Source organism: Sceloporus occidentalis, unplaced genomic scaffold (genome assembly GCF_023333645.1).
Source record: "Sceloporus occidentalis isolate IW3139 unplaced genomic scaffold, rSceOcc1.0.p SCAF_4, whole genome shotgun sequence".
In the NCBI taxonomy this organism is placed as follows: Eukaryota; Metazoa; Chordata; class Lepidosauria; order Squamata; family Phrynosomatidae; genus Sceloporus; species Sceloporus occidentalis.
Genome location: NW_028316984.1, coordinates 195,069,317 through 195,089,584, shown reverse-complemented (window position 1 = coordinate 195,089,584; position 20,268 = coordinate 195,069,317). Strand labels below are relative to the sequence as shown.

The following is a 20,268-nucleotide window of genomic DNA, read 5'->3' as shown; positions in this document are numbered from 1 at the left end:
TCAGAGTCATGGTCTGGAAACCATGCCCTTTGAGGAGTGGTTTAGAGAGCTGGGTATGTTTAGCCTGGAAAAGGTTAAGGGGTGACATGATAACCATGTTTAAATATTTGAAGGGCTGTCATATCGAGGATGAAGCAATAACAACAGAAAATACATTTCTATACTGCTTATCAGTGCACTTAAGCACTCCCTAAGCGGTTTACAATATATAAGCTAATTGCCCCCAACAAGCTGGGTACTCTTTAGTGACCTTGGAAGGATGCAAGCCTGAGTTGAGCCTGAGCCCCTGGCTGGTTTTGAACTCACAACCTTATGGTTTGTGAGTGAGTGGCTGCAGTACAGGTGTTTAGCCACTGCGCCACCAGGATGGAGCAAACTTGTTTTCTGCTGCTCCAGAGAATAGGACACAGAACAATGGATTCAAACTACAGGATGGATGGTCCTTGTGGTCTCTTCCAACTCTATGATTCTGTGCGACTCAGCAGATAATTTCATCGGTCTGCATCTAACTATGGGCCACTGCCAGACATTTCTCTAACAGTCCCGGGATAGTTCGGGGTGGGGGGTGGGGGCTGGTTTATACCGCTTCAAAATACAGGAACTCTGGAAAGCTCTTCCACAAAACAAAGTTTCCTGTCCAGAGAGAACTAGATGTCAGGGATAAAGAGCCCTGATACGGATTTCTCCCAGCATGCTAGTTTAGAACATGCAGGAAATTTCAAAACTATGACTTCCCTATGGAGAGCAACTAGAGGTCAACCAACTGGATTTGTTTACAATTCTGCAATCGCCTGGCATAGCCAAAGAACACTCCACAGATAACAGAGTTGCCTTTGTGAAAGCCACCATTGCAAAATCCACCAGGAGCTGAAGAAATCCACTTTATTGCTATACAAAGTTGCTGACAGACAATGTTACCCAATATCACAGAAAGATCCACTAGCTCTTTATATGTGTAGGGACCTACAAAAATAAACATGTGCTCGAATTTCCTCCAATGAGCTCAAAATTATATACATGGCTCCTCATTATTCCTAGTTTTCTCTTCACAGCCACATTGGGAGGTAACTCAGGCAGAAAAAAAGAGTTACTGACCCAAAAGGCACATTTTGCAGGCCAGATAAAATGCTGCCTTAAGTAACTTGGGTAGCTTTATTTGTCCATCCAAGCTGGGCTGATCTTTTTCACGGTATCGCCACATCAAGTGGCAAAGAACAATAATGGCACATAGCTATAATAATTTTCATCCACTACTTTTTTTCCTTTTTGATTTACATTGTCCTTTGAATCATCTCAGCCATCCTTACCTTTGAGACATCTTCAGTAAAGACATTTTGTATGATCTGTGATTGGACAGGCCCCGGGCAGATGTTAATTACACTTATCTCAGGATATTCAGCGACCTCAGGCCGAAGAGAATTAAAGAAACCCTAGAAAGCAACAACAAGTACACAACAAGTAAAAAAGTGCCAGAGAGCATCTATGCCTCAGTTTCTTCACCTGACATCAAACAGGAACTCATCTTTATACACTATGGCAAGTCTTGGTCTCATGTACTCTCCAATCTGCATAATAACAACAACAACAACAACAACAACAACAATCAGAATAATATCCCAGTTTCTAAAGAAACTATGGTTGCATCTACACTACAAAATTAACGCAGTTTGATACCGCTTTAAAAACTATGGCTCAATGCTATGAAATTCTGGAATTTGTAGTTTTGTGAGAAATTTAGCCTTCTCTGTCAGAGATCTCGAGTGCCACAACAAACCTCACATCCCAGGATTCCATAGGATGCAGCCATGATAGTTAAAACAGTTTCAAAATCCATTAATTGTAGCAGCAGCCACAGATTAGCACAAAAAGTTGAATGTGTTTGGACTTAATGGAAAACTGTAGTTTGCTACTGATTGCAAGGTTTAAAATTCCTCTGCTCACACACCATAGAGAGGGACAAGAAGAATGCATGAACCAAAGGCTATCCACAGCTATATATTCCTGTTGGCATCAGTGGCTGGGAAAATGAGTATGAGGTTGGTATTGGACCCATGCTCTTCTACTGGGCTTCCCACAGGTACATGACTGGCCCTTGTGGGAAGAGAACGGTGGGCTAGATAGTCCTTTAATCTGATATTCTCAGAAGAACAAAACATGGACCAGAATTCTGACAGGACAAAGAAGCACCTATGTCACTGTTTTGCATGAGGGGCACTTCTCTAGCAATCTGTGCCCCATCCAAAACCACCACCACCACCACCACCACCGCTCCAGATAGAAGCTAAGCATCATAGGGCACCTGCTACACTGGAGAGGAAACTGATGAGAAGAGACTAGGGACAGTTTCTGAAAGGAAAGGAACAAAAATATTATCTTTCCTTTATCTCTAGCAAACTACCGGGGGATAAGAAGGTGTCACCGCTACCCAGTCACTTCCCTCCTTGTTTGTTCCCCTCTATGGCAGTTTAGGATATAAATTCAATACAATAAACAGAATTTAATGCCAGAGCATCAGCTTCACAGGCCTTTGTAACTTCTATAGGAAGGCATAGAACTATGCATATGGAGTGGTTCCACCTTAGGCAAGCCATCTAGACTCTTGTCCAAGGTATATGGCCATTGTCAGTCCAGCCAGTTTTCCCACCAGCCCTGTTTCTGCTGTTATCTTGAATGCATGTAAGCTCATGATCTGATGTCATGGCTTTGTATTAAAAATGCTGTGCAATTTATTCTTCATGTTTAGATAGCACTTACAACTCTGAAGAGTTTTGCATGGATGATCAAGTTGTAATCTTTGAGACAGCTCTGTAACGTAGGGGTGGGAAACTGGCCCTCTAGATGATGCAGAACTGCAGATACAAATGTAATTCCAACCTTACCTTATGCCTATATGTGAGATTTTTGGCCACTATAGAGGATGATATTCTCTTCCACCTTGTGCAATGACCAAAGCGCCCCCCCCCCCCACACACACACAAAAACACAGTTTTGCAGCAACAGTCCCTGCCTCAAACAGGCATTCTGTGGTTGGTGGAGAGTGCAGGAGATTTGAAGATTTTCTGGCTATCTTCCATATCTAGATGCAGGCTGATGACATCTGCTGAGCCCCAGTGGACTCCTGTGGAAGATGTCATAGGGTGCATTGGCTATGGGACATGGCAAGATGTTTTTCTGACTCTCCTCACTCTCCATCTGCCACAGAATGACCATTTGACGGGCTTTCATAGCACAATATAGAGTGCTGGGTGGTGAATGGGGAGCCTTAGAGGAGCTCTGTCTGCAGAAGTTTTACGCTACACTGGGCTCTGTAAGATCTTTGCTTGTCTCTAACCTATCTCAGGTCCAGGCTGTAGCAAACCTAGAAGAAGAAAAACAACCTCTCACCTGCAGAGCATGTTTGCTGGCACAATAGCCAGTAGCCAAAGGAGCTCCCATGACGCCCATCACGCTGCTCATAGTGACAATCTTCCCTTTCTTCCTCTGTATCATGTGATCCAGGACATATTTCGTAAGGGAGATTGTGCCCAGGTAGTTGAGTTCCATTATAGCATTGTAGACATCAATGCTCGTATCCACAAAGAGGGAACGTTGGGAACGGCCACCATTGTTCACCAAGATATCAATCTTTGGCAAGCAAGGAACAAAAAGATAACAATGGCATTATCTTTAAAAATAAAACAGCCAAGAAAGGGCAACTAAAAAGCTGAAGGGGCTGTGAATGTGTTCCTGTCAAGGAAAGGTTACAACATTTGACTCTGTTTAGCTTAGAAAAAACAGTAAGAAGGAGCATAAGAAAAACATCTAAAATTATGCAGGGTGCCCAGTGAAGTGGGTAGGCTGAATTTATTTATTTACGTATTTGGTAAAACTAGAACTCAAAATGATGCTGAAAGATAGGTAGACTCAGCTGTCCTGAATCCCAGTTTTGGGGAAAGGATGGAATATAAATAAATAGAAATAGTACTAGTACTAGTACTAGTAGTGATAGTGAAGTAAAAGAAGAAGAGACACCTCTTCATAAAACACATAGTTAAATTATGGAAGTCACTGCCATAAGATGCGGTGGTAGTCAACAGCTTCGGCAACTTTAAAATTCACAGAAGATCAGGCTAGTCATGATGGATACATATTTTCTCCATGACCAGAGGCTACATATGAGCAGAAGGACACTATTGTTAGCACAACTGTGCGAACTGTGTTGCACCATGCTGAAGCTGTGCACCTGGATGGCCACCTAAGAAGCGACATGAAGCTGTGTGCAGGCTGGAGAACTCCTTCTCCCTCTCCTAGAAGTGGCCAAGAAGAGAACACACTGATCCCTCTTAAGGAGGCATTTTACTTCTGATTCCACTGCATACAATCTCGTTCTCTCTGCCAAAGCTACTCACATAACACACAGACACCATCCACCCACACTGTACAATGAGACTCCTCCCCTTATATACATGTGCCAAGCTCAGGCACTGTTTAGCCTCGTCCTGCTGTGTTACATAGGCACAGGTCCCCCATGCAGTGTGACTTTGCACTTTTCAGCCTCTGATGATGCGCCTCCTGTGACTCAGCTCTGTTCAAATGCTGGCTCATCATGATGCCTGAATGACCAAAGGCAACCTCTTCACCTTTGTCCCACATCTGGACATTTTCCCTTAGGGCCTATCCCTAATAACTATTGCATTCATGCATTCTTTGTGGGCTTCCTGGAGGCACTGATTGTCCACTGTAGGAACACAATGCTGACCTAGATGAGCCTTCTGATAGACTTACCAAAGAAGAAATTTGACGTTTATTACCTATATTGTTTTCAACCATTCACTAGAGGATGATTAAGAACAGCCCAATAAATAAGCCAACGATAGGTTACCATACTAATCTACAAGGACATGTATTAGCTTGCCCAGAGACTAATATCTTGCTTTTCCATACTGGCTTAGGAGCAAGGGAACCCACTACTACCAATCTGCAACAAGCACAGAAACACAGACTACAGGCTGGAAATGCGGGTGAGAAGAAGCCTATCAACCAAATAGGCCAGGTGGTCTTTCCCTCTTTTGTCAACCCACCTGATTTACATCCTGGTTGTAGAGACTTCCCTTCCTATACAACTCGCATTATACACTTGCACACTAAGGCAAAGCAGTTGGGCCCTTTTCCACCCTGGCTCCCTAACTCCAGGTGACTTATGGCTATTAGGGAAATTTTCAAATGCAAGAAACTGAAGGTCTAAGGCAGGAAGAGAGGCAGGCAAAATGCTCTTGGACTGCATCTACAAGCATTTCTCACCACTGGCTATCCAGGAAAGAACAAAGGGGACAGAGTGCATGGAGGACAGACCACAGGCATGGCACACAAAAAGAAAAAGGAACAGTGGATTCAAGGGCCAATTTCACAATTAGTTGGATCTGCCCAACAGCCTCCATTTGCATCAACTGTTTCACAAATAGCTTTTGATTCAGCTTCTAATATGTCATGGAGGGCTACTGAACCTCAACTGGTTTTTCATTTGCCATCTATGCTGTTGCACAGGAAGGGAAACCAGACTATATGAAGTAGTATTATTTCAAGATGTCTTGTACAATATAGAACTTTTGATATCCCCTTCATGTTCAGCTTCTTGCATATGACACCCAGAACTGACTTACCTTTCCAAAATGCTTCAGAACAGCATTTGTTGCAGATTCATGGGAACTCCTGTTAGTCAAATCAAGTGGCACAATGAGGATATCTTTGTCACTTAGGCTGCTGATCTCTAAATTAAAAGAAAATAGTAGAAGTGAGAAGGCAAGTTTCCTTTGGGGGCTAATGGAAACAGTTCTAAGTCAGTTATAGTCTGGAAGTGACTCGCTAGGGTTTCAGAAGGATCCTTCTTCATTGAATTATAGAGTTGTAAGGACATTCTAAGCCACCTAGTCCAATCCCTCCCAACACAAGAATCTACAGCTGAAGTATTCTTGATAGATGGCCACCTAACTTCCAATGAAGAAAAATCTTCCACCTTCTGAGTTGGTCTTATCATCAAGAAATTCCTCCTAATATTTGGTAGAAATCCTCTTCCTTATAATTTGAAAGCAGTGCTTCAAGTCTTTATCCTCTAGAGAAGCAGAAGATGTACCTCATGTCATCTTCCACATGACTACTCCTAGAGAGACAGAATGGTGTAGCAGTTTGAGCATTGGACTACACCACTCTGTGCAACAGATCAGGGTTCATATCCCTGCTCAGCCATGGAAACCCACTGGGTGACCTTGGGCAAGCCACACACTCTCAGCCCCAGAAAACCCCACAAAAGGTTCCCCTTAGAATTGCCATAAGTCAGAAATGACTTAAGACACACAACAACAAAGCCCTAGCCCTATATGCAGCTGCCAGCTATTGAACCTTGGCTGGGAAAAGATCCGGAAGGCAGAGTAACCGCTATAAGAAGGGTTCAAACAATATTTAAGGAACATTTCCAGCCATAACTTTATACTGGCTTACACAGCTCCACCTATAACCAGAGAATATTTCTCTTTGAACCAAGTGGCTAATTTATTTATTTCTGCCATTTCAAGAGTTTTCAGCCACCAAAATCATATAATATAGTACACCATGTTATTTAATATTGCTGTGACCATATACAAGTACGATCACGAGGAGAGTTATGTACCACATAAAATGTACTATCACATCCTCTTCCACAAGAGTGTGTTCCATTATTAGGAGCATAAAATGCTTTTTTTTTTTCCTGGTTAGCAAATTATCCATTTTTACAGGTATTTATGCCCCATTAGTCTGACAGAATTTCAGTTTCCAGATGTATTTGTTACTTCAGCCAGTTCAAAAAAAGGAAGCAGGAAAAGGGAGAGACCAAGTGCCGAGTTGTTTCACATTTTCTTCTGCTGACTCATGAAGCCCCATGACGAGAGCAAAGAATGCAGAACAATATTGGCATTATCAGGGTCTGACTGCAAGACATCATGCTAGACATTAAATGTTAAATTGTCTTGTACACAACAAGACCTCGGCTAACAATGGGCTAAATTGTGTGTGTGTGTGTGTGTGTATTTCCAAAGGGGTAGCCATATTAGTAACTTTTACAGCAACATGAATTATAGCCCACTTCTGCAAATTGAGATAAATATCTGGGGAACTGATGTGCAGCATGGGCTGTTCCAACTGGATTAATGGAAACACAGTCCGCCAGGAAGAAGTAAAGTGGCTGCATCTGCACCCACCCACGGCAGACTCTGATTCTTCTGCTTGCCAACCTAATTGATTTACAAGCCTGACACCTCAAATATCCTGACCCCAAGCCATCTGGAACAGACATGAGCCCCTTTTTGCCCATGAGAACCACAGGAGGAAAGAGTAGCAGGTCTAGGGTAGAATACTGGTATCATATGGCCAAAAAAAGCAATGCATGCTTCTTAGGCTAGTGTGGCCATGGCCATGTTTGCTGTCCCTATTGCTTCCTCATTCTCTCAAAACAACACACACATTTGTCCCATATCTTCCACTGCAGTGTGTAGCTACACTCTTGCATAATCTTGTCTTTGTGTCTTGCAATCCTTTTTTCAGTGTCCTCATCAGTGCACCCTCCAGTGTTTCTCAGCACCAACCAACTAGGTGGAGAAGGCAAAGTGGAGAAATTATTGTCTCTGTGCACCATTCTCCCCATATAAATTCTGCTTCCCATATATGGCCAAATAGTTGAACAGTGTAACAACAACAACAACAAAAACAACAACAACAGGTTTTATTTATATGCCGCCTTTCCATAAGGATCAAGGCGGGTTACAACAGAATACATATATAAATACATAATACATACATAACTAAAAATTATATATCCACTTATCCCTTACCTTAAAACTAAAATACCAACACTATAAATACAAGTTGCAGCAAAAGGCACAAGTAGCACTAACAAGTGTGCTCTGCCAACACTTGTGAAAAGCTGGGCATGCCTTGAGATATTTACACATATAAGGAATCTCTGAACCTTGGCAGTGGCGTGTCTTAGCAGATTGGTCTCAGTGAATTACCATCATAAGAGTTCTGTTTCCCAGGGGAATTTTATTTAATGATAGAGAAGAGTGTGTGTGGGGGTGGGTGAAACTTTATGTCCTTGCAATAATCACTGTTTGTAATAACTGTATGAACTCTACTAGGAAGCTGCTTAGCTCACAGGCAACCACCATTCTGATGTATTCCAGACATAGAAGGCACTGGATAAAACAAATACCATAAAAGTCCATGAACCAGTTTTCAGTACAGAGAAATTAGCTTCTAGCATCCTAGAGTTGGAAGAGGCCCCAAGGGTGATACAGTCCACCCACTTGCCATGCAGGAATAGACAATCCCAGTGTCCACAACAGATGGCCATCCATGTTGCTCCTCTTCCAAGATTTGGTACTGGTTTAATGAAATAATTCAAACAGCCTTAAGCTTTTCTTCAGCAACTCCAAAATGTGGTTGTCATACATACAACAGGTTTAGACATGGAAGAAGGAATAGTGAAGATAAGAGGAAGGAACATCAACAATCTTAGATATGCAGAAAACACCATATTACTAATGGAAAACATCACAACTTGGAACAATCACTAAAGAAAATCAAAGGAGAAAGCACAAAGGCAGACCTAATATTAAACTTAAAGAAAACAAAAATAATGATCACAGAAGAAATACATAAATTCAACCTAGACAATGAGGAAATCAAAATAGTTAAAGCTTTCCCATACCTTGGATCAAATATTGATCAGAACAAAAACTACAGTCAAGAAATCAGAAGAAGATTAGTAATGGGAAAGGCAGCTATGAAAAAACTAGCCTAAAGTGTAAAGATATACAGCCGAAGATAAAGTTAGAATCATGCAAGCCATTATATTCCCCATTATCACGTACAGATATGAGAGCTGGACAGTGGAGAAAGCAATAGCAAGTACATTTCTATACCGCTTATCAGTGCACTTAAGCACTCCCTAAGCAGTTTACAAAGTAAAAGCTAATTGCCCCCAACAATCTGGGTACTCATTTTAGCCACCTCCTCGGAAGGATGCAAGCCTGAATCGAGCTTGAGCCCTTTCGCTGGTACTGAACTCGCAAACATATGGTTTGTGAGTGAGTGGCTGCAGTACAGGCAGTTAACTACTGTGCCACCAGGGCTCCTAAGCAAAGAGGAAAAAAATTAATTCATTTGAGATGTGGTTCTAAAGAAGAGTTCTGACGATACTATGGACAATCTAAAAGACAATCAATTGGGTCTTAGAACAAATCAAACCCGAACTGTTCCTGGAAGCCAAGATGACTAAACTGATGCTGTTTACTTTGGCCACATCATGAGGAGGCATGACCCATTAGAAAAGATAATAATGCTGGGAAAGGTAGAGGGTAGCAGGAAGAGAAAAAGATGCATGCCAGATGGATGGACTCAGGGAGACCATGGGCCTGAGCATACAGCGCTTAAGCAGGGAGGTAGAGGATAGGGGGGATTGGAGATGTCTCATTCACAGGGTTGCCATGAGTAGAGGTCAAATTGAAAGCAGCTAACAACAACAAAAGGGCATAGTGTTATAAATGGACTTAGAAGTAGTGTGGAAAGTAGTACTCAAGCTCTTTGGTGTTTAACAACAACTGTGCTGGCTTTGATGTCATTTCAGTAGAGAGGTGGAGGACAGAGGGGCCTGGAAATGTTTCATTCACAGTGTCACCATGAGTTGAGGTCAACTCAAACGCAGCTAACAACACTATTCCATACAAACCTGTCTGCATCTCTTCCTATAATGACAAAATGTAAGGCAGGAAAGGAAAATCTGGTGAAAGAATCTAATGCTCAGCTCTGGATTAGGGTTAAGGTGTTAAATGATTGCCATGGAACCAGGTAATAAATAGGTCATCAGTCTTGGATGAAAGAATCAAGGACATGGTTATCAAATTTGCAGATGACACCAAATTAGGAGGAGTAGCTAATACCCCCGAGGAGAAGGGTTCAAAATAACCTTAATAGATTAGAAAGCTGGGCCAAATGAATTTCAGCAAGGAAAAATGTAGGATAAGTGCACTTAGTTGGAAAAATGAAATGCATAGATATAAGATGGGGAACACTTTGGCTTGACAAAAGTATATGTGAAAGGGATCTAGGAGTTCTAGTAGAGCACAGGTTGAACATGAGTCAACAGTATGATGTGGCAGCTAAAAAGGCCAAAATGATTCTAGGCTGCAACAATAAAAGTATAGTGTCTAAATCAAGGGAAGTAATAGTGCCACTCTATTCTGCTTTGGTCAGGCCTCGCCTGAAATACTGTGTCCAGTTCTGGGCATGGCAATTCAAAAAGGGTGTTGAGAATTTTGAGTGTGTCCAAATGAGGGTGACCAAAATGGTGAAGGGACTGGAGACTATGCCCTATGAGAAGAGACTTAGGGAGCTGGGTATGTTTAGCCTGGAGAAGAAAAGGTTAAGAAGTGATATGATATTTGAAGGGATGTCATACTGAGCATGGAGCAAGCTTGTTTTCTGCTGCTCCAGAGAACAGGACCTGGAACAATGGATGCAAGCTACAGGAAAAGAGATTCCAGCTCAACATTAGTAAGGATGTCCTGAGGATAAGAGCTATTCGATAGTGGAATACTCTTCCTCAGAGTGTTGTGGAGTCTCCTTCTTTGGAAGTCTTTAAGCAGAGGCTGGATGGCCATCTGTTGGGAGATGCTTTGATTATGAGTTCCTGCATGGCAGGGGATTGGACTGGATAGCCCTTGTGGTCTCTTCCAACTCTATGATTCTATGAATCTTAGCTACACAGCAAAATCTAATATGAATAATGTGGTTAACTGACAGCCCTAACAGCTAATGCTACAGCTATATCCTTGCCTTGTTTTAAATGGGTTTCTGCTACCCTAGGTAAAGTACTGCAATGATTTTCAAATACAGTTGATCCATCTGGCCCTGACCCCTCCTCTACATAAGCTACAACAAGTCCTGAACAACATATAATGTATTAGTTAATGATTATATCTTTCTCCACAAGAGAAGCATGAACCTTGTTTCCTTCTGATGTTGAACAAACATGATGTAGAACACCGGTTTTGTCACACAGACTGGCAACTGATAACCCCCAGATTTTCTTCATTGTCAAAGCTTAGTTCTGCCCTATGCCCTATTTGGCAATGTTTTCAGAGAAGTGGGCGAAAGGATAAACTGGATTAACAGAACATCTATGCGACACTACTGTTTAGATGAATTTCCTTAACCCTAAAGGGGAAATAGCTGAAGATCTGAAATAAGTTGGTTGCCAGTTAAAAGTATGTACTACATGGCAGGGAACACAGCCCCCTAACCTTTTTTTCACACATCTTGGAGTCCCCACCAAATTTTATTTTATATTAGAAAAAAAACCCACTTTCATGCTGAAACAATGTCTACACGCCCTGGGAAGCTTCAAGAAAGCACAGTTCTTTACGAAAAGGAGGCGCATACCTTGTTTTAGCATAAAAATGGGCTTTTACAGCAACCAGAAATTGGTAAATTTCCTTTTGGATAACACTTGTACAGAACTTCATGGGGGGGGGGGGGGGGGTGGCATGAAAACATGGAGTTTCATGGGGGTGGGGACATTTTTTGCTGAAAAAATTGCTGTTTCCAAATGGGGAGAATGCAACTCAAGCTGAATCCAGAGAAAACGGAGGTACTTGTGGTAGGTTCTCCTGGTCCGGGAATGGCGGTGGTTCCACCTGTCCTGAACGGGGTCACGCTCCCTGTGAAGGACTCCGTGCGCAGTCTGGGGGTGCTCCTTGATTCGTCGCTTCACCTGACTGCTCAGGTGAGTGCAACGGTCAGGAGCACCTGTTATCAGCTTCGGCTGATTCACCAGCTGCGCCCATACCTGGCCCAGAGGGACCTAGAAACTGTTGTACACGCTCTGGTAACTTCGAGATTGGATTTCTGCAACGTACTCTACATGGGGCAACCCTTATACCAAACTCGGAAACTGCAGATGGTGCAGAACATGGCAGCCCGGCTGGTCACTGGTGCTCCCAGGACCAGCCATATAACACCGGTCTTAAAGGACCTCCATTGGCTGCCCATCCGTTTCCGAGCTCAATATAAGGCGTTGGTAATTACCTATAAAGCCCTAAAAGGCTTGGGCCCAGGATACCTAAAGGACCGCCTCTCCCCGTATATTCCGCCTCGCACCCTCAGATCGACTGGGCAGCAGCTACTGAAGGTGCCTGGGGCTAGGTTAGCCTCCACTTCGCGGAGGACGTTTTCCACAGCTGCCCCAGCCCTTTGGAATGAGCTGCCCATAGAGCTCCGCTCGTCTACCACCCTGGCCCAATTTAGGAAGGACTTAAAAACCTTCCTATTTCAACAGGCATTCCCCGAATAGATATCCTGCGGGCCTCCCTCCTCTTTTCGTGGCCAAGAGGTTGGGTCATGGGGTTTTCTTTTGACTTTTTTTTTCCTATTGTTTGGATTTAAGCTGCTTATTGTGTATTGGATGTTTTTATTGTATTTTTTATGGTAATTTTTATTGATCTGTATTTTAAAATTGTTTGTTTTTACTGTTGTGAGCCGCCCTGATCGAAGGAAGGGCGGCATACAAATAAAATTTATTATTATTATTATTATTATTAAGACTGTTGCTTACACAAAAAGTGTGTCGTTTTGCAGTTCCCTCACCCTGCAATTTTCATGCAAACAACCCAAGTGTATTTTTACATACAACAGTTCCCAAAACATTCTAGGATGTTATGACTTGTCAGGGATGATGGGAGTTGTAGCTCTTCTTCACCTCTGGCTCGAACTCACCACCTTGTTACGCACCGGCGCTGACCAGTTTTGGCCAGTGGTTAAAGCTTTGCTCTAAAGCAGCAGAGTTACAGAGAATAGGCTGAAGACCCTGACAAACTCTCCAAGCCTTCTCACTCTTGCTTCCACAGAAGTCTTCCCACTTCTTCAGGATCCAGCTGGCTCTTGTCTCTTCACTCAAGACACCAGACAACTCAGTAGTCTTATATAAAAGATCTACTTTATTCTACTATATACAGCTCCAAAACTATCCAACATAACTCCAATACAACAATACTCCTCACTACTACTATCCACTGCTACTACCCACACAATACATTGGGATTCATAGCCATTATTATAGTCCTTGGATCATACCACCCACTCTTGTCAGTTTCCACCCAGTGGGCGTGTACATCCATTCTCATTGGTTCTCTTGTTTCAACCCACAATTAATGATTTCATCATCTCAGCCTTGACCACTTAACAATTCTCAGGTGTGTTCAATTATTCACTTTGCACTTCTGTCCTTGGCATTCAGGACTTTTTAATTCCATTACCTTCTACACCTGTGTGGCTCTTAATTGCTTCTGCTGAGTCACCCTGACTCTCACATACATGTTTTATTTCTTTCCATGTATATCCCATGTTGCTTTTTCCTTAACATGACTAGCACTCAAAAACTGCACAAAATTGTTGCCGCTGTGTTAGAATCATAAGAATTTTATTCTTCTCAACTAGATTTCCTAGAAATCAAGTAACATTTTTGCCCAGGAAATGAATGATGACCAATATTCTTTCCATTCCCCACTCTACCTGGCCAAAAAACTCACATTTTGATAAGCTCTAATTCAGCCTGGCCTACCTTCCCTTGGCTGTTCCAATAATATGACAGGCTAATTCCATGCATACTGCCCTGAATAAGTCAGAGGGAAATTGGGGTATGAGCCTTACTTATCACTTTGCTTCTGTCATACAGCTAGTGCAGTTTACTACTTCGTGTTAAGAGTGTGGGTGGACTTTTTATTTATCAATTGTTAATCAAGTCAAAAATCAAATCTGTTTCTTTTAGTGATGGGGGACAGCTTGCTGTATTAATCATTCAGTGGCCTCACTAGGGGCTGCTGGGTGTGTGGACCACACCAGGTAACACCCCAGAAAGAGAGTGACATCCGGTCAGGCCCTGCTCCCACTGCACCACTCCCGGCTTGTGGTGGCGGCAGAGTCCTCCTCAAGAGGACACCCCCCTGCTACCATCTGAAAGGAGAAGGCCCTCTCAGTTTTGCCACAATGGTGGCGGCCTCCTCACAAGGAGACCTCTGCTGCTGCACCAAAAGAGAGGGCCCTGCATGCCCTTTTGGCTGCCACTGCCCTCCCAACATAACCCCCCCCCCCCCCGTACCAGGTGACACCAGGGGTGGGGACGCCACTATATTCATTACAGTAATTGTTCTCTTTACTTTTTAAAACCACAGGCAGTCTGCAAAGAAAAGCTCCTACTCCATGCAAAACCTTCCAAGACAGCAAAAGGGAGCCCACTGTATTGCAACATCCCCCCAGGCTTTAAATAGCTCCTTATCTCTGATCACAAATAAGTCCAGAAGAATGATGAGCTAATGAGTTAAAGCTCGTCTTCATCATTCCCATCCCTGCCAAAAAGCACTGGACTCATAAAAGTTAAAAGTAAGTTAAAAGTGAAATTGTTTTCCTTGCTATTCATCCCTTCCACCCACAAATTCACATAAGATGCTATTCTTGTTATTTCCAAACTTTGCATTGTGAATATCTCTTTCAAGACAGACTTTTTTTCCCTTTATGGTATTTTCATTCAACATATCTGGGCAAGCTGATGAAGAGTTTGCTTAAAAGTTTGCTCATTCTTTTGCACAATTTTGCTTCGCGTAATTAAGGTATTGTGCTAATATGGACTTTGGAGTTTGTCTTATTGGCCAATGGAGTTACATTTCTAAGGAAAAAATTCCATTATCAGCATTGGCTTCAAACTGGATAAACACCCAAGAACACCTAGCTGTTTAATGCCAGTCCTGAAGAAAATGCTCATTTCAAGTGCAAAACAGCACTTTAGTCAAGCAATGGGCAACCCACGTATTAAAGAATGCAAGGTAGATATGGTTAATGTCATCCTCCTACTGCTATTTCTAAACCATTAAAGGCTACAAAACAATTTTATGAACACTGTTATTTTATGAACGGCACCACTGGACACTGAAAAAACAGATGCATAGCTATGGCCTAAAATAATCCAGTTGCTATTCCCAAATAAAGTATATGCACTGAATCAACTACTGAATGGTAACTGAAGGATTACTTAAATGCGCCCATATCAATGGGGCTACTCTAGTAATTCGATGTGGACCTCTGTATATGTCTGTACACATATACACATTCTCTTCATCCCTCTCCCACACAGATGGAAGCAGTACTGCTAACGATGATTTTACTGTACACCGCTATGATCATCGCGGAATAGCGGTCTATAAATAAAACATATTATTATTATTATTATGAATAAACCAAAAGATGTACCTCCATTTTTTTTAAAAAATTAAAAATACTGCAAAATACATGGGTTGGAGTTCTGTTCATTTCTAATGCATGCGCAAGAACAGGTTGGACATTTTTGTCCAATGAGGACCAACCAGATTCAGTTTAAAGTTTAAAGTTGCAAAAATGGAACTGCACATATAGTGTCATGCATTCTCATGCACTGGTGTACATACACATGGTGTCACAATGTCACAATTCACTAAAAGACTGTACTGTGCAACCATTAGGTAACTCTGGGTGTAGAGTTACTTAACAACTAGTAAAGAAGAATCTAAAGCTTAGGGGGGAAACAAGGTGATTCACATTTTTACTAAATTTTAAATACAAGTTTTAGAAACAGTAAAGTGTTACCAAGGCACTTCTTCTTCACTCGCTCCAGTTCATTTTCTCTTCTTGCAGAGAGGGCGAGTGGTGACCCAATCTTTGCAAGCTGGTAAGCTAGCTCTTCTCCAATCCCACTGGAAGCACCGGTCACCCAGACGACCTTCCCAGGTAGCTCTTTTTCTGTTGGGAGTTTAAAACACACACAAGAACAGGTTAAAGGGATACATTTTTAAAGGCAGCTTCAGTTGGTGAACCTATATGTGTCTACAAATGTCAGCACACTTTTGTTCTTGGTTTTATTTTTTCAACAGCCAGCAAGCAATGACCTTTTAGCCAGGTGAATTCATTGCACCAACACCAACGAAGACTTTTGTGGCATCTTAAAGACTATCATATTTATTACAGTATGTCAGCCCTAGTGGCACAGGAGTCCTGGTGGCACAGTAGTTAAATGCCAATACTGTAGCCACAACGTTGTGAGTTCGATCCCAGGGCTCCAAGCTTGACTCAGCCTTCCATCCTTTCATAAGTCAGTAAAATGAGTACTTAGTTTGTTGGGGGCTATTGGCTTATAGACTGTAAACCACTTACAAAGTGCTTAGTTACTATGAAGTGGTATAGAAATCTTGCTATTGCTATTATGGCATAAGATTCCTGGAAGAACAGCCAACAAAAGCTTAAAATGATAACCAGCTTATGAGTTTTTATAGAGATACTACCCTTTATGTTTCAAGCACATTTTTAGATTCAAAGTTATTTGGACAAAACATGGACAAAAGAAAGTAAACTTCAGTCTGTAAACAAGTAAAGTATAGGTGATGTCTACAAGGCAACTTCCAAAATACTTCCATTAACTTTAACTGTAGTTTGCACAAACCAAGCTGTCACAGGACTTTGCTGCATTTATCGAAATACAAAGATCTCTATGATCGACTTGTTTCCAGAATTTATTTACTACAATTACATTTCATTAGCTGCTCTCATGTCATACCGATGGGCTTCCCAGCAGCAACTGGTTGACCATGGTATATACTGAATGCTCTATATGACAAGCCTCAGTCTCAGCTAGCATGGCATTGTTTGTTTTCATCTTTTCTCTCACTAAGTTCAAGATGGTGTACATGGCTCTCTTCTTCCATACTACATCCTCACAATAATCCTGTGAGGAAGGTAAAGCTAAAAATGAATTTTTAGAGTTTTCTTATGTAAACAATACTTAGAGGTGGTTTTGCCAGTTCCTTCCTCTGAAATATAGCCTACAGCACCTAGAATTGGTTTGCACTCTCCCATCTATACTACTATGCTATATCCTATCTCAAAGTATTTTAATAGCCCTAAGTGGAAGAAGGTTTACCTAGACAATGAGGGAGGCAATTTCATTTACCAAAACTTTATGCCCCTTTAATGCCAGTGTTGAGCACTATTTTTAATTTACAGGCAGCATATCCAGGACAACTCCCATGTCCATGTGTTCCCATAGTTATCGTGGATAAACAGAAACGGTGGTTAACAGCAAACACTATATTTCCATCAGAAGTTGACCACAGAATCAGTGTTGGAGAACCTCTAGATGCCTCACCGCTCACCAGTCAGTTACTGGAGATCCTCCAGCGTGACTCTATGGTCAACCTCCACCAGGAATTGCACTGTACATTTAATAAGTACTTCTAAGTATGTGGGTTTTACAATTGCACTTGCTCTGGATCTCCTACAGAAAGGTTTACCTTGGCTAAATTAGCATGTGCTGTTAACTGGTCAAGGGTGATGTCACATGACTCACGCCTGATACTTTACATGGTACTTACTATGCAGTAGCACTGCACACACACATGCAGGAGTCTTTGGATATCTGATTCCATGCTTGTTGTTGTTGTTGTTGTTGTGTTATTTCAATTCATTGCCAACTTCTGGCAACCCTATCCTAGGGTCTACTTGGCAAGCTTTATTCAGAGGCTTGCCATTGCCTTCCTTTAAGGCTGAGATTGACACTCCCAAGCATAGCCAGTGCGTTTCCATGGGTGAATGGAGACTTGGACCATGGTCTAATACTCAAAAGGGTTATTATTACAAACTGCTAAAAGGACTTTGCATGCCAGTATCAAATCCCTTTGCTCAAAGTATTTGACCTACACTAATAAAGAAAGGTCAATTGTGCTTCATTTTGCATAAAACCCAGATTATATCATAAGTAACTTGCCCCCTAAATTTTGCTAAGTTGATTTCACTTAGTTTGTATCCAACCCACCACTTGGCAAAGCAGCACTGAGTCTTTCTAAGAGAACACTTTTCAAACCTAACTGAGATCTTTCTGTGCACAGTATTTTGAAATTCTTGGAACATGTGGGGCAATGCAGTTACAATCTTGAACTATTGTTCTATGATCTGTGCTTCTGAAACACATTATGTTCTGGACTGAAGCCTCTAAAACAAGTGAGGATTTTATCTGCACAATGTCAGCTTTCCAGTATGAAACTCCCAACATATACTTGATGACCACATGGGCATATATTTTTTATATATATGAAATTACCAGAGATGTGAAAGTACACAATGCTCAAAGCAATTTCTACTTGCCAAACATGTACTTGCTACCTTCTCTTGTCTTCTACATCCCACTGTGCTTTTCAGGGACCCACAATGCTAAAGACAAGTTGAAACATTATAGTGAACCAAAGAAGACTAAAGATCAACCTGATTCCAAATATCACTTATATAAGACTATCAATGGCGGGATACAAACCACCCAAAAAGGGCGGTCTCCCTCCACCCTGGTTTGCTCCGCGAGGGAGCCGCAGCGGCCAAACCGCGCAGAACAAAAAGAACCCGCAAAAAGCGGGTTCTTCTTGCAGCGCGCTTGTGATGACGCAATGCGCCAATGGCGCACTTGCGGTATCACAAGCGCGCTGGGACATGCAGACGCTAGGTGTCTGTTACGTCAAAATGGCGGCGCCCATGTAGACAGGGTACCGCCATTTTTCACTCCCAGTACGTACTAGGGTTAGCCTAGTACATACTAGGGTTAGGGAGCGTGTGAATGGTGGGCGCTCCCTAACCCTACTGCTGCCGCCCACACTACAAAATGGAGGTATGTATCCCGCCAATGACAGTTATATAGCTTCCTGTTCCTTCCCGCAGAATTACAGAGTTGGAAAGGGCCTCGTGGTCCCTGCTCAATGCAAATCTCCAGACAGAGCATTCCCAGCAGGTAGATGTCCAGCCTTTTCCAGAGAAGGAAATCTCACCATCTTTTTAGGCAATTGGTTCTATTGCTGAACTACTCTACTGTCCACAGCAAAAGAAAGAAGAAGGAAACGGTAGGGCCACTACATGGAGAAGATGGCAAAGTGCTAACAGAGGACAGAGAAAAGGCAGAATTACTCAACACTTTCTTTGCCTCAGTCTTCTCAGAAAAGGCAAAGGGAACTCAACCTGAGGATAATGGAGCAGAGGACAGAATAGGGGAGTTTCAGCACAGAATAACTAAAGAGATAGTACAGGAATACCTGGTTAATCTAAACGAATATACCATAAGTCTCCAAGACTAGGGTTGCATGGATTGAAGTGGGGTATGGGAAGCCTCTCAGGTTGTGCATTGTGAATGAATCATTTAGTACCACAATGCTCTGATGCCTTGTATTGGTGGAACGTCACACAGGTGACTCTATGGCCGATCAGAGGTGCAGCCATCCAATTCGATGGCATCTGGACAGGATTTGGGAGCTGCTGGGAGACCACAGGAAGTATGTTCATGCGATGGTGCGCATGCATGGTGGGAAGACAACAACAACAAAAAAGCACTGTAGCATAACCTGAAACCATGCCATGAGGACTGCCCATGTCTGTTCGGCCCACCTTGGGAGTGGCCCTTGAGGACAGCAGGGTTTCAATCTGTTTTCAAAAAATGCAGGATTGAGCTACTTTTTTCTGCCCATCTGCTCCGACTCTTACAAACTATGATTTCTTCATTAGAAGAGTATAAGGCTCAGTTGCTCTGTTGCAACAAACACAAAAAGAAATGGGACAGAAATTCCTGTCAATAGATGCATGACTAAAGGCAGCTGGAAACTGCAACTCATGTCTCCCCCAAATAGGAGAAAAAACAGTTCTTGGCTGGCCAATTATGACATGCCTTGGACCCAAACTGGCTTGCAAGTAAAATATCTTGTTTCTATTTTGTTTGTTTGAATGCTTAGGTTGACTACTTGTTTAATTGCAGAGTCATATTTTTGTTATGGTTTCAGAAATCTGTTATTTTTTTAAAGTTAAATCACCTCTGGAGCAGTTATGAAGAAGTACAGTGACAAAGATGCTTTAAAGAAATTTAAAGCATTGACACAGCTGTAATAACCAGATTTAACTGTTTGCTTTTATTTATCTTTTGCCCGGCACAATGTATATATTGGTATATTATTGCTCTTAGTCACCTGGAGCAGAATTTAGCATAAAGGTGAGATATAAATGTAACATACATACAGTCTATTGACATATACATTCCACCAACTATAAAGGCACATGCTACTGCTCTGATCAAATCCATTCTCTACATCTTGGAACTTTTTTGTCCGAGAATGAAGGTGTTTCTACAGGCATTAAGCTTGGTGCAGGACAGGTAAA

The 20,268-nt window shown here is 42.1% G+C and overlaps 1 protein-coding gene across 1 annotated transcript in view; it reads right to left on the bottom strand.

Moving 5' to 3' along the window:
* DHRS7 (dehydrogenase/reductase 7) overlaps nt 1–20,268 on the bottom strand; it is a 36,631-nt gene that overhangs the window by 4,932 nt on the left and 11,431 nt on the right. The window contains exons 2-5 of the mRNA XM_089522791.1: nt 15,682–15,834; nt 5,640–5,746; nt 3,385–3,624; nt 1,308–1,430 (exon numbers count right to left, since the gene is read on the bottom strand). Of these exons, the coding sequence (XP_089378917.1) occupies nt 1,308–1,430; nt 3,385–3,624; nt 5,640–5,746; nt 15,682–15,834 (623 nt within the window). The remainder of the gene's footprint in view (nt 1–1,307; nt 1,431–3,384; nt 3,625–5,639; nt 5,747–15,681; nt 15,835–20,268) is intronic.